This window comes from Podarcis melisellensis, assembly GCF_964234715.1.
Source record: "Podarcis melisellensis genome assembly, chromosome: 16".
NCBI lineage: Eukaryota > Metazoa > Chordata > Lepidosauria > Squamata > Lacertidae > Podarcis > Podarcis melisellensis.
The window spans coordinates 10,230,324-10,243,188 of record NC_138533.1 but is presented as its reverse complement, the minus strand read 5'-3'; the positions used below and the strand labels follow the sequence as shown (position 1 = coordinate 10,243,188).

Below are 12,865 nucleotides of genomic sequence, written 5' to 3'. Positions count from 1 at the left end.
ACTCATCTGCCTGGGTTTTCCCAGCTGGGTGGCTTACCGTACAGCAAGTTGTTTCTCCGCAGAAACCCAAGAAGCCATTTTTATCTATCTGTTCTCTTCAGCATCCTTTGTTTGCTAAGACGCCAAATGCACGTTCAGCAAGTTTTCAGTTTCAACAACTTGAGTTCATCTGACGAACAATCTTCTGAGTATGTCAGCCCACCTAGAGATCTGCATTGATTGTTGCAGTACAGTGGTACCTCGGGTTAAGAACTTAATTCGTTCTGGAGGTCCGTTCTTAACCTGAAACGGTTCTTAACCTGAAGCACCATTTTGCTAATGGGGCCTCCCACTGCTGCTGCTGCAAGATTTCTGTTCCATAGCTGTCAACCTTCCCTTTTTTTGCGGGAAATGCCCTTATTCCAGCGCCGTTTCCCGCTGCTTCCTGCTGCTATCCCAGATTGTTAGATATCCCGTAGACTGTCCCCGGGACAGGTGAGGCTGCTGATCCCTTATTTTCGAGGCTGCTGATCCCTTATTTTCAAATCTGAAAGTTGACTGCTGTGTTCTGTTCTCATCCTGAAGCAAAATTCTTAACCCAAGGTACTATTTCTGGGTTAGTGGAGTCTGTAACCTGAAGCGTCTGTAACCCGAGGTACCACTCTACATCCCTGGCGACTATTATTGCATAATTATAAGATTTAATGTGTAATCTTGGAAGGTTGCAGAATATTAAGAAGAGGCTGTGACTTAGCCACGAAGGAGGGGCCCTGCCTTTGCCACCCCACCGCTGCTTCAGAGAACCCCCACACATCCGAAAACCCCAGAGAAGACCTTCCTGGTCACTCAGGGTGTTGTTGTCAGGTGGATCTGAGCCCTGCTGGCATCGATTTCAATAAATAAGACACATTGGGGGGGTGAGGCTAATGGCTCCCGCTTTGCTTGGAAGCCTGGGAGCCCCGGCTGCTGTTTCATGAAAAGACTTTTTGGCATCTATTGCCACCACCTGCCTGGCCGTTTCCCACTGGTGCCAGGGAACGGGGGAGGCAGTTGGGGGGTGGCGGATGAGCAGGGAGCCACCGGGCCTGGCCCATTTGGGGTTTCCGCCAGCTCCGGCGAGCTGCACTTAACGTAGGGCGGGGAAGGAGCTGGGCTGCGGCTGGTGGTGGAGGAGCATCCATTAAGCAGCAACGGAGGGCCTCTGGGGAGCTGTCTTGATGGCAGGAGAGGAGAGCTAAAAGCTGGGGCTGCTGGGCTTTTGCTGCCTCTTCCTTCCCGCAGAACAAACCTCTCAGAACGGCTGCAGCATTTGTAAACCAGGCCACGTCGCATATTATATTTCCCCGAGTTGCATCCTCTGGAACCTCGCAAGCAGGGCATGTGTAGACGGTGGCCTTCCTCTGGTTGCCACTCTAGGATTTGGAGGTATAGTGTTGCTGGAGCTGGAGGTTCTACTTGGCTACTGAAGCCAATAGCCCCCCTTGTTCGCCCAGGGTAGCTGGAGTTGGTTCTGACCTGGGCACCCCATGAATTTAAATAATCATAACAAAAAAATTCCTTCCAGTAGCACCTTAAAGACCAACTAAGTTAGTTCTTGGTATGAGCTTTCGTGTGCATGCACACTTCTTCAGATACACAGCCAATTTGTCCTTACCCACAACAACTTCAAATTCGGTGATGACCTGTTCCTTCAGATCAGTGGCACAGCAATGGGCACCCGCATGGCCCCAAAGTATGCCAACTTCTTCATGGCAGATTTAGAACGTTTCCTAAACTCCTACCCACTCAAACCTCTCTTGTACCTGCGATACATTGACGATATTTTTATCATGTGGACACATGGTCAACAGACCCTGGACACCTTCCACCAGAAATTCAATGATTTTCACCCCACAATCAACCTAACAATGAATCAATCTATGCAAGAAATACATTTTTTGGACACTACTATAAAAATACAGGATGGGCGCATAGACACCACCTTATACCGTGTGTATCTGAAGAAGTGTGCATGCACACGAAAGCTCATACCAAGAACTAGCTTAGTTGGTCTTTAAGGTGCTACTGGAAGGAATTTTTTTGTTTTGACTATGGCAGACCAACACAGCTACCTATCTGTAACTTAAATAATCATGTTATTCCTTCCTCCCACCCCCCCAAAGAATCACGGGAACTTTAGCTTGGTAAGGGGGATGAGAATTGCAGTTCTGTGTGGTGAAAACTCCCAGGATTCTTTGGGGGAAATAATACGCTTTTTTAAATTATTTATTTCTTAGTTTTTATTGATACAACAAGAAAAAAACCCCACAAATACCAAATTACACACAGGAATAACGATAGACACATAATTTTCTTAGCAAACAATAAAACATATATTGGTCTTGACACTAAAGACCCAACCTCCCGTCTATTCCATATTTCAATTTCATATTACTTATTGCCAATACACACTTTTATCATAAAGACAGAGAAACCAGTAGGAGAACACTTCAATCTCCCAGGACATTCTATACAAGATCTCAAAGTAGCTATTTTACTACAAAGGAATTTCAGAAATAGACTGGAAAGAGAAGCTGCTGAATTGCAACTTATTACCAAACTTAAAACCATGGAGAGACCTGGTCTGAACAAAGACATTGGATTCTTATCTCATTATACATGACAAAGCCATTTTTCACCTTCTCACCCCTTGCTTTTTCCTGTAAGACCTATTGCAGTCGTTAAGAGTCGTCAACAGGCTCATCACAGCTATCTGCCAATCACCCATTCCCACCACCCTTCTGAGTAATACCCCTCCCCACCTTCTCACTATATAGAAGGGTCTGGAAACTTCTGTTTCAGTGTATCTGAAGAAGTGTGCATGCACACGAAAGCTCATACCAAGAACTAACTTAGTTGGTCTTTAAGGTGCTACTGGAAGGAATTTTTTTGTTTTGAATATGGCAGACCAACAGCTGTTTATTTCCTTCACATCTGATGGGAGGGTGTTCTGCAAGGCAGGTGCAACTACCGATAAGGCCCTCTGCCTAGTTTTAAATATGTTGTGGAAGTGGGGGGAGTTATTGGGTTCTCTTTGTTCTTATTTTTGTTATGTGTTCAGTTACCTATCTGTAACTGAATCATAATTAAACTTATTCTTAATAAACCTAATTTCTTATATCTACCTTGCAACTATTACTGAAGTTCCTCGAATACTGCAACAGAATTGGAAATAATATGCTTTAAATGTGTATTTTTTTGCGTAGTGTGCACAGCGCAAGTAACTCGGCATGTTTGCCAACAGAAGTTTAGTCTCTAGTTAAATGGGGGCAGATACTTAGTGATGGGAAAGAGAGCCTTCCATGCTTGAGACTTCGGGGTGTTGCTGCCAATCTGAGCCAGCAATACTGAGTCAGGTGGTGGGAACTGGTATTCTGACAGCTGCAGCTTATCCTGTATTTGTAAGAAATTTATCCTCTAGTGTGGCAGCGCCCAACCTTTGGAACTCCCTGCCTAGTGACATCAGGCAGGTGCCTTCTCTCTGCTCTTTTCAATGCCTGCTGAAAACATTTTTGCTTGCACAAGCCTTACACAGGGTGCTCCCAGTTTGTGGGACCTTCTCCCCAGGGAGACTGGCCTGGCATCTTCATTGTACACCTTTAGGCGCCAGGAAAAGATGTTCCCCTTCATATGATGATGATGATGATAATTTATTATTTATACCCCTCCCATCTGGCTGGGTTTCCCCAGCTACTCTGGGCGCCTCCCAACAAAATATTAAAAATACGAAAAAACATCAAACATTAAAAACTTCCCCAAACAGGGATGCCTTCAGATGTCTTCTAAAAGTCAGATAGCTGTTTATTTCCTTCACATCTGATGGGAGGGCGTTCTGCAAGGCAGGTGCAACTACCGATAAGGCCCTCTGCCTAGTTTTAAATATGTTGTGGAAGTGGGGGGAGTTATTGGGTTCTCTTTGTTCTTATTTTTGTTATGTGTTTTGTGTTTTTTTAATTGTAATTTTCTGTTGTGAAGCGCCTCTTTACAGGTATACGGCAATATACAAATTTAATGAACAACCTAGTCAGATGGGCAGGGTATAAAAAAAATAAAATTATTATTATTAAATAGGACACCCTTATTTTCATTGGAGAAATATTGGAGGACGTGATATCTTTGAACTGTACATAACACGGCACCAAGCGCTTTGCAAATGCTCCCTTTAGCTGGAAGAGCAAACACCCACGTGGCTTTTAAATCTGCGGAGAAGCTAGCACAGAGAGAGTAAACAAATAATGGGAGACTCAGCAATGTGCAATTTCAGGCCCTGATGAGAAGAGGGAGGGAGTTGAACTGTAAGATGCTCATATGAGAACAATCATTTTACAAAGAGGTCCTCTCTCAAAGAAAAAAAATATCTGTGAAATGGACAAATGGATGCAGAACGGCCATTTCCAGAGCATAAAAGGGGCCCTGGCGGATCAGGCCAAATGCCCCATTTAGCCCCAGCATCCTGTTCTCGTGTAAGCCAACTCTGTGCCTCTTGGGAAACTCGCAAGCAGTAACTGATTGCAACAGCAATTCTCCCCAACTATGATTCCCAGCAATTGGCTTTCAAAGACATTCTGCCTATGACAGTGGAAGCAGCACGTGGCTGATGATGATGATGATGATGATGATAATAATAATAATAATAATAATAATAATAATAATAATAATAATAATAATAATAAATTTTTATTTATACCCCGCCCTCCCCGGCCAGAGCCGGGTTCAGGGCGGCTAACACCAATAAAATTTCAGTAAAAACATAGTAAGAAAAAGAAAAAAACAAATTAAAATACAGGTTAAAATGCACCGACAGCCTTATCCATGAATTTCATAGAAGTGTAGAGTTGAAAGGGACCCCATACAGGGATCAAACCTGCAGCCTTGGCGTTATTTGTCCAATCCTCTTTTAGAGGGATAGTCACTTTAGTCTGCTGCAGAAAAAAAAAAATCCAACTTTGCGACACCTTAAAAGTGAACAAATTTGTATTTCTGTTCATGTATGAAAGTGGAAATGCATTAAACCAAGAGTGATTAGTTGTTTATGTGATGGCAAAAAACCCCAAAAAACCTATTGTTGAAAGGGATGACTGTTGGTGTGGGTTGGAACCTGCAGCTTGAATAATCCTCAAATAAAAACATATCATCAAGACCCTTTCCAAATGGTCATTGGAGCAACATTGATTTCCCCCATTCCCTGAAGTGAGCTGACTGGCTGTATCTATTGAAAAGAAGAGGCACTCTGTGCATGCTCAGATGCAGACACACCCACACCAATGATGAAGCACCTTTGGTGTCAGGTTAAAATTCCAGCTCCTCTTTCTCAGCATAAGGGTTGTGGACAGAGGCAGATTTAAGGGAGCGCAACCGGTTCACTCCCACTGAGCTGAGAGGGCACTGCTGGAGGTGCTACCACAATGACTTAGAACAGAAGCTGAACGACGGAGGGTGGGGGGGGGGGTGAATTTTGGCGTTGCGCAGGGTGCTGCTGAAATCTGAAAGCCCAAATTACTGCTTGTAAATTTGGTCAGGCCAGATGATACGATTTTATGGGACAGCTGAAGCCTAATGCAGACCTTATTACCCTGTTTTGGAAGCAGAGGATGACTGAACAGATTTCTCCTTAAATACAGGGTGGCTATGCATTATTATTATTATTATTATTATTATTATTATTATTATTTTAAAATGTGTATGCAGTTATGCCAGGATTAGCACATGAGTTCTCAATCAAAACAATACAAAACTAAAAAAACCAGCACTGGTCCTGTTAAAGTGGACAGGCTACTACCGGCAATACCTTGCTCATTCCTGAAAGATCTGAGATTTTCCCTGTTCTTCTTATGTCCCCATGCCCCTTGCCATCCAAACAGGGAAACTCTGGAACACAATTCTGCACACCCACCCTGCCCAAGCTGGGCTCCCTGTACCCTTCCCCTGGCAGGGCAAAAGCCTGGGATCCTAGTCCTTGGCTGATTAACTACAACTCCCAAGATGCATCACGGCAGGGCGTGTCCTTCCTCCTTGCAGCATCAGGACCAGCCGAGCATCCTCCAGAGAGAGGGATGCTGGCGCCTGGCAGGGGGAGGTGGCTGCTGGAACATCCCTGGCCAAGAGCTGCCCTGCAGCTGGGCAGGCAAACTCCTCCCATGCCTGGTAAGTCTGCAGCTGTGTTTAGCTCCTTTTTTTGGGGGGAGGGAGGAAGAAAGATGAGATGGGGAGCAGAGGGGAGTGGGGTGGGGTGAGGTGGAGGGTGTAGAAGAATCTGTAGCAAGCCAGCCAGGCTGATGGCTGGTCTCTTCCTTTTGGAAGCAGTTTAGATGGAGGGATTTGGGTGTTTTGCAAAGTTGGGGGCTTCCCGGTAGACCTCTGGGGTGGGGTGGGGCAGACCAAAGTTTATAGGGAGAAGCTGAGGGAGGTGAGCCCCACTGTGATAGGGAAGCCGAGGTGCCCAGCTTTTTACCGAGACGGTTTATTTTATCCAGTGGCAATTCTGTTTTTCAGACGGCTCGGAGTTTTGTGGCCTCTTTAAGAGCTGACGCCTTCTGTCTGCACGGCACAGAAGAAAAAGCCTCTCCCCCCACGGCTGGGACCCTCTCCCCACCCACCCCCCACCCCCAAAAAAACTTTTCCTGGGTAATGCTTGAACTCTGGCAATTGCCAACCTCTGTGCCGGATGAGACTGGTGCCTTCTGCTGTACCAAGCCGAGATGCCACCATCTCCTGCTCAGCGTGGTTACCGCAGCGTCAGGTCGGTTTGCCAGCGGTTCAGTGAGAATCCTCTGGGGTTTTGGAGCTGACTCCGGACATCTTTTCCTGATGCATCTGCCAACGCTGGGTTGAGGGGAGGAGGGAGGAGGCAAGCCGCGTGGATGGCAGCGGTGGTGCCAGGCCGCCCGTCAAAGGAGCAGCGGTCGGCTGAGAATCCATCGCTCGTCCGGGAACCGCTTGGTGTTTCTCATCCGTCGGAAACAGCATCAACCGCTTGCTGCTGCTCTTGCGATTCTCTCTCCTCCTTGGAAGCAAACTCCTGTCCGGATAAACAACCATCCCATGGCTGCCAGGCAAGGGTCCCCTTTGGGCCATGATGATCCCTGATTCGGGAAAGATGGCTCTCTTGAGGACCCCGGTTGTGGAAAAAGTCAGAAAGCCCCTTCTTTGCGTAACAATCTCTCTGCATCCAGTCCTTCATCTCCTGGCGGCCTGGAGGCCTTCTTCCAAAGGAAGAGCGCAAAGCCCTGCAGATTCAAAACTGCACGGTGCGTTTTAACCACAGCCAGGCTGAGAAAAAGGGCTAACTTTCCCCATTCGACTCCCAAGTGATGTGGTTAGATGCTGTTCACGTGGGACCTGGAGGATTCACATTCTGCTGGACCGATTCACGTGGAGGACGGGAGGGTTGGGTTGGTGGCTCTGTCTCTCCAACCTCTGGGCTTTTGAGGTTGGGATGATCCCTATCCTGAAGCCAAGCTCTGATGTTCCTTCTCTTGGGCAGTGGCTTTCTTGGGCGGGGGGAGATCTGGAAGTTGGCATCTCCTTCTCCCTTGAGGCGGCGTCCAGCTAAAAGCGAAAGTGTGCCAAGGCCAAACTCTCCTCGTCTCCTCCCCTGGAATCCCTCTCCTGTCGGATGCATTTATGTGTGTGTTTGCTCAGGGCAGGGGCCCTCCACGCATGCTCAGAGGCACCCTTTCACCGTTGAGATATCTTCTAGGGCGGTGCCCTGGTGAAGCCGTGTTGCTGCCTTGGAATTATACACCAACATCCGCCCTCCTTTTCGTCGGTTTCTTCTCAAATATACAGAGCCTAGAGAGTCAAGTGGATTTGGGGTGGGCCAACAAGAAGCTGCTTTTTGGAAAGCCACAAAAAACTTGCCTCTTTTGGAAAGCAGGTCCTGTGCCTTACGCAGGAGGGTTCGAGGCCTAGCCTTTGAGGACCAGGGTTGCTTCTGTTTACGGCTGCTTCTGGGGTCCCTCCGGAAGCCGCCCTCCTTTGGGCCAGAGTCATGCCCTCCAGGAGCGATTCCAGCTACTCGCTGACGGCCCGCACAACGTCCCGCAGCTTCACGCACCTCCGCGTCCGGCGGGCCTGGCTCCAGATCATCCTCCTCCTCGGCTTCGTCCAGATGATCCTGGGCGTCCTGATCGTGACGTTGAGTCTGCTGGTAACCACCAACATGCCCTCGCAGAGCCATATCCGGAACGCATGTCCTATCTGGGCTGGTTTTCCGGTGAGTGCATCTTGCATAGCACAGCTGGGTGAAACCTCAGGCTTTCCCCAGATCCATTTTTGGATCCATTATTGATAGATATTGGGCTTCCCCCACCTTCCCCATGCAGCACACATTGATTTAAATCAAGCCATTTGCAGATGATGTTTTAATAGAAGAAGAAGGGGGAAAGGCAAAAAAACAGCCTGATGTTATTTACTTATTTAACAGATTTCTGCGATGCCATCCATCAGCCAACACTTCCAAGAAAGATCTTTTTAAAAAACAAACAAACTACCCACTAATTACAGATAGGTAGCCGTGTTGGTCTGCCATAGTCAAAACAAAAAAAAAATTCCTTCCAGTAGCACCTTAAAGACGAATATCTGAAGAAGTGTGCATGCACACGAAAGCTCATACCAAGAACTAACTTAGTTGGTCTTTAAGGTGCTACTGGAAGGAATTTTTTTTGTACCCACTAATTAACACTGAAATCAGCAGCAAAACTGAAAGCAAGTTGATAAGTAGCAATCATAATTAAAATATACAGCAGAAAATCCAGTGAAAGCCCAGGGAAATCAAAAACATATAAGCTGGATCTGGAGAGACAAACAAAATAGATACCAGCTAACTGTCCCAAGGTTAAGAATTATACAGTTAGGGAGCCACCACTATAAAGGCCCTGTCTGATTTCACCACCCACCTCACCTCTGGCAGAGGCGCCTGGAAGCTGGGCCTCTGATGCAGATTGCCATTAATAGGCAATAGGTTCACATGACAGCACTGAGAGCAAGTAGTCATTCCAGTTCATTAATTACTCATTAATTACTCAATAAAAGAGAATAAACTACTCTGCAGACACAGTGGGTGTTTCACCAGGGGGGTTCTGAATTTCAAGTTCTCCCTGGTTTGGCAAACTTTTATTTGGTCTCTCATCATGTCTATTTGATTTAGGCATTTTAACGTTGGTTAGCGTTGGTTTTTACTTTTATAGGGTTAAACTTGTGGGTTTAGGGTGGTATATAAATTCAAACAACAACAACAACGTAATTATTTACAGACACATTTCTAAATACTGCCATATTGTAAAATATCAAGGCGATGTTGTGTGACAAACTGGTGAACTGGAATATTCACTCCCCCATGAATGGGAAGTCAATTGGGGGCCACAGGCAGTGGTGGGGTGGACCCACAGCCCAAAGACCGTGTTGGACCTCTGAGGGTGGCAGAGGGCCTCCTCTGCTGATCTCAGCACCCAAGGGGGTCTCAAGGGAAGGAGCCAGCCTTCCAGTCCTTTAGAGCTTCAAACTAGTGTGAACACCTTAAATTATGCCCAAAAAGCAACCGGCAATGCATCTGCTTTAGAACACGGTTTTATGAGTTCCGCCTGGCCTTTCAGATGGACTCAGTCTATCCCCCCTCTCATTTATTATTATTATTATTATTAGATGGAACTCCTTATATGGGATTTGTATATAAATTTTCCCTTGGCTCTTTTTGCTGGCCCACGTAGGACCAGCATGGATAGTTTGCCCCGGTGAATATTTGACGTTTTCTCCCCTTATGGCTTTGATCTATGGGCTACCACTAAAACGAGGCTGCATTTTAAGCTGCATTTTAATCTTTATTCTAACCATAGCTGTCAACTTTTCCCTTTTCTTGCGAGGAATCCTATTCGGAATAAGGGAATTTCCCTTTAAAAAAGGGAAAAGTTGACAGCTATGATTCTAACTTATATTTTAATCAACTGTTTTTGGTTTTAATGTTTTTACTGTATTTATGTTCAGTGTTAGCCGCCCTGAGCCCAGTCTTGGCCAGGGAGGGTGGGGTATAAATAAAAAATTATTATTATTATTATTATTATAAAGGCAACCCCAACCAGTAATCTGGCTGCTGCCATTTTGCACCAAATAGAGTCGTCTTCTAGGGCAGCCCCACGTACAGCGCACGGCAGTCCTCTAGCACCCAGTCTCTAAATATCTCTGAGAGGAGGGCCTGGAACCTCAAAGACACAAAGATACTTGGCCCCTGCCCCCTTCTGAGCATTGTTTACACTGAGATCTAACAAATCCTGCTCAGAATAGACCCATTGCAGCCAGTTGGCCTCAGTTAACCCTTGAGCATTAATATCAGTGGGTCTCCTCGGAGCAGGACTTAGCTTTAGGCACCAATCCTCCGTTTCCTCAGCTCGAGGCAGTTTCTGCCGGCTGTGTTTTCAATCACATCGCTTATAAAAAAAAAATGTAATCATGAATAATTTAGAGCGAATGAACTCCATTATAAAATAATAATAATAAAATCCACAGCCTACTGAGAAATGCTGCATCCCTCCTCTGCTATCAGAGTCAACTCGGCTGCCAGCAGCCATGGGAAAGAACGCTGAGCTTTGCAGCCTCTCTCCCCTGTTTAATCTGGGACAGAGATGTTCCGACTTCTTCCAGGAGGTCCTTCCTAGCAACTGCTAAAAAAAACTCTGTGATTCGGTCACGCTTTCTGAAACTGTATTCGAGCTGAAACAGCTTCGAAACCGGCACTTCTCCAGATTTTTTTGTTTGTAGCGCAGTTCTGCAGCTGAGCAACGTGCATGAAAAGGCATGCGCTGAGGTAAAGCGTACCTAAAATTGCGTATGCTAAAGAAAAGAGCACCAAAATGCATTGCGTGTGAGGAAATGTAAATGTGAGGGGAAATAAGCTTTGCAAAAATGTGTATTTTAAGCAATGCTGCGTAGAAAAGCGTGCCCATTAGGAGGTTCGCACTAAAATGCTGGCAATTTATTGGGAAGAAATGGTTGTTGTTTTTAAACAAACCGTACAGTGATGTGAAAATAGGGGAGAACTGAGCTTAAGATTTAAAAATCATTATTATTATTATTTATTAAATGTGTGTGCTACCTTTTAGCCATATATCTCAGAGCCGTTGACAGCATAAAACTGCAATATAAAAAACACAAAATACAATATAAAGAACAACAACAAACCAATACCCCCCCCCCCATATATTTAAAAGGGCATCGGATGTCAGCCCAGGGCCTGGTTAAATAGGAACGCTTTCTCCTGGTGCCTAAAAGTTTATAATGAGGGTGTCAGGCGAGCCTTCCTGGGGAGAGCATTCCACAAAAGGGGAGCCACCCAGAAAAGGCCCTTTCTTGTGTTGTCGCCATCTACACCTCTTGTGGAGGAGGCACTCAATGAAGGGCCTCATAATGAAGGGTCTGGGTAGGTTCATATGGAAATATGCTGGGTAGGTTCATATGCTGGGTAGGTTCATATGCTTGAGGTATTGCGGTCCTGAGCTGTTTAAGGCTTTATATATCAAGAACAGCACTTCAAATTGGGCCTGGAAACAGGGGCGAACAAAGGCATTGTGACACCCGGGCCATACGTACATGCAATATACATAGCGGTTTGCTGGCGCCGGTGCTCCAGCGCCATATGGACAGTGCCAGGATCCCTCTGCCGCCGCCACAGCTGCGAACAGAGGATCCTCTACATGCGGCTGTAGCGGCAACGGAGGGATCCCACCACCGTCCTTATGGAGCTTGATTGGCGCCGGTGGGAAACCGCAATGTACAGCACATGTACATACAGCGTGTGCATGCGACGCCACACGTGGTGTACATAGCGGTTTGCCTCTGGCAGTCACAAGCAGAGGATCCTCCACGTGCAACTGCGGCGGTGCAATGGCAGCTCGCGCCGCCACAAGTCCACGCGAGGTGCCTTCTTGTCACACCCCAGACATGGCACCCTGGGCACACTGCCCGTCCCCCCCCGTCCCCCCGTCACGACACCACTGCCTGGAAACTTATTGGCAGCCAGTGCAGTTGGACCAGGATTGGTGTAATTCTGCACTAGCTGCAGTTTCCGAACCGCATTCAGCGGCAGCCCTTTGGAAAAATGAGAAAAGCTTTGGTTAATGGAAAGCAGAAGTGAAAGCTTCTTTAAAAATAATAATGCATAGAAGTGGGCCGTCCCACCCCTGGCCAAGCTCTCAGCAGCTTCCTTCTCACCTAGAGAGGACCAGCAGGGGTCACTCAAAGCCACTGGTAGATCTTTGGCAATCAAGGCAACCTCTCTTCTCTGTGTGTCTTGATCTCTAGTTGGCATTCTCCGGAGTGGTTGGCATCGTCTCCTGGAGGCGCCCGTTCACCCCGGTGGTAAGTATTGACGCTTCGTTCGTGTTTGGAATGAACTAGTCTAGTGTGGTGTAGTGGTTCAGAGCGGTAGACTCGTAATCTGGTGAACTGGGTTCGCTTCCCCGCTCCTCCACATGCAGCTGCTGGGTGACCTTGGGCTAGTCACACTTCTTTGAAGTCTCTCAGCCTCACTCACCTCACAGAGTGTTTGTTGTGGGGGAGGAAGGGAAAGGAGAATGGTAGCCGCTTTGAGACTCCTTAGGGTAGTGATAAAGCGGGATATCAAATCCAAACTCTTCTTCTTAACATAGTTAACTGAATTAGTTCAGAAATCTCTGGGCTGAAAGCCTGAAAGTCGTTCCTGTAACTGCCAAGTTAAATGAACACAAAAAAAGTTATTTTGGTGGTGGAACCTTGGAAGGTTTCTAGTTCATCTTCAAGTTCATTCTCTTCATTTGCTTTTTTAAAAAAATAAGCTTTGGAGTTTTCGGGCCATTAAAATACGTAATTGATGGGGGAA

General features: G+C 46.5%; 2 protein-coding genes across 5 annotated transcripts in view; both read left to right on the top strand.

Annotated features, from left to right (window-relative positions):
- Positions 1-616: 616 nt before the first annotated feature.
- The window catches only part of LOC309358446 (lysosomal acid glucosylceramidase-like), a 165,852-nt gene continuing 153,603 nt past the window's right edge, over positions 617-12,865 (top strand). Inside the window, exon 1 of the mRNA XM_081891543.1 lies at positions 617-634. The gene's annotated coding sequence lies outside the window, so the exon portion shown is untranslated. The remainder of the gene's footprint in view (positions 635-12,865) is intronic.
- Positions 5,993-12,865, top strand: part of ENTREP3 (endosomal transmembrane epsin interactor 3) — a 34,839-nt gene continuing 27,966 nt past the window's right edge. For 2 of the 4 annotated variants that reach the window (XM_081891480.1, XM_081891479.1), the window contains exons 1-3: positions 5,993-6,162; positions 6,511-8,233; positions 12,310-12,366. In XM_081891480.1, the coding sequence (XP_081747606.1) occupies positions 8,009-8,233; positions 12,310-12,366 (282 nt within the window). In that variant the 5' untranslated portion in view covers positions 5,993-6,162; positions 6,511-8,008. The remainder of the gene's footprint in view (positions 6,163-6,510; positions 8,234-12,309; positions 12,367-12,865) is intronic. The other 2 variants (XM_081891482.1, XM_081891481.1) reach the window with 1 other exon arrangement.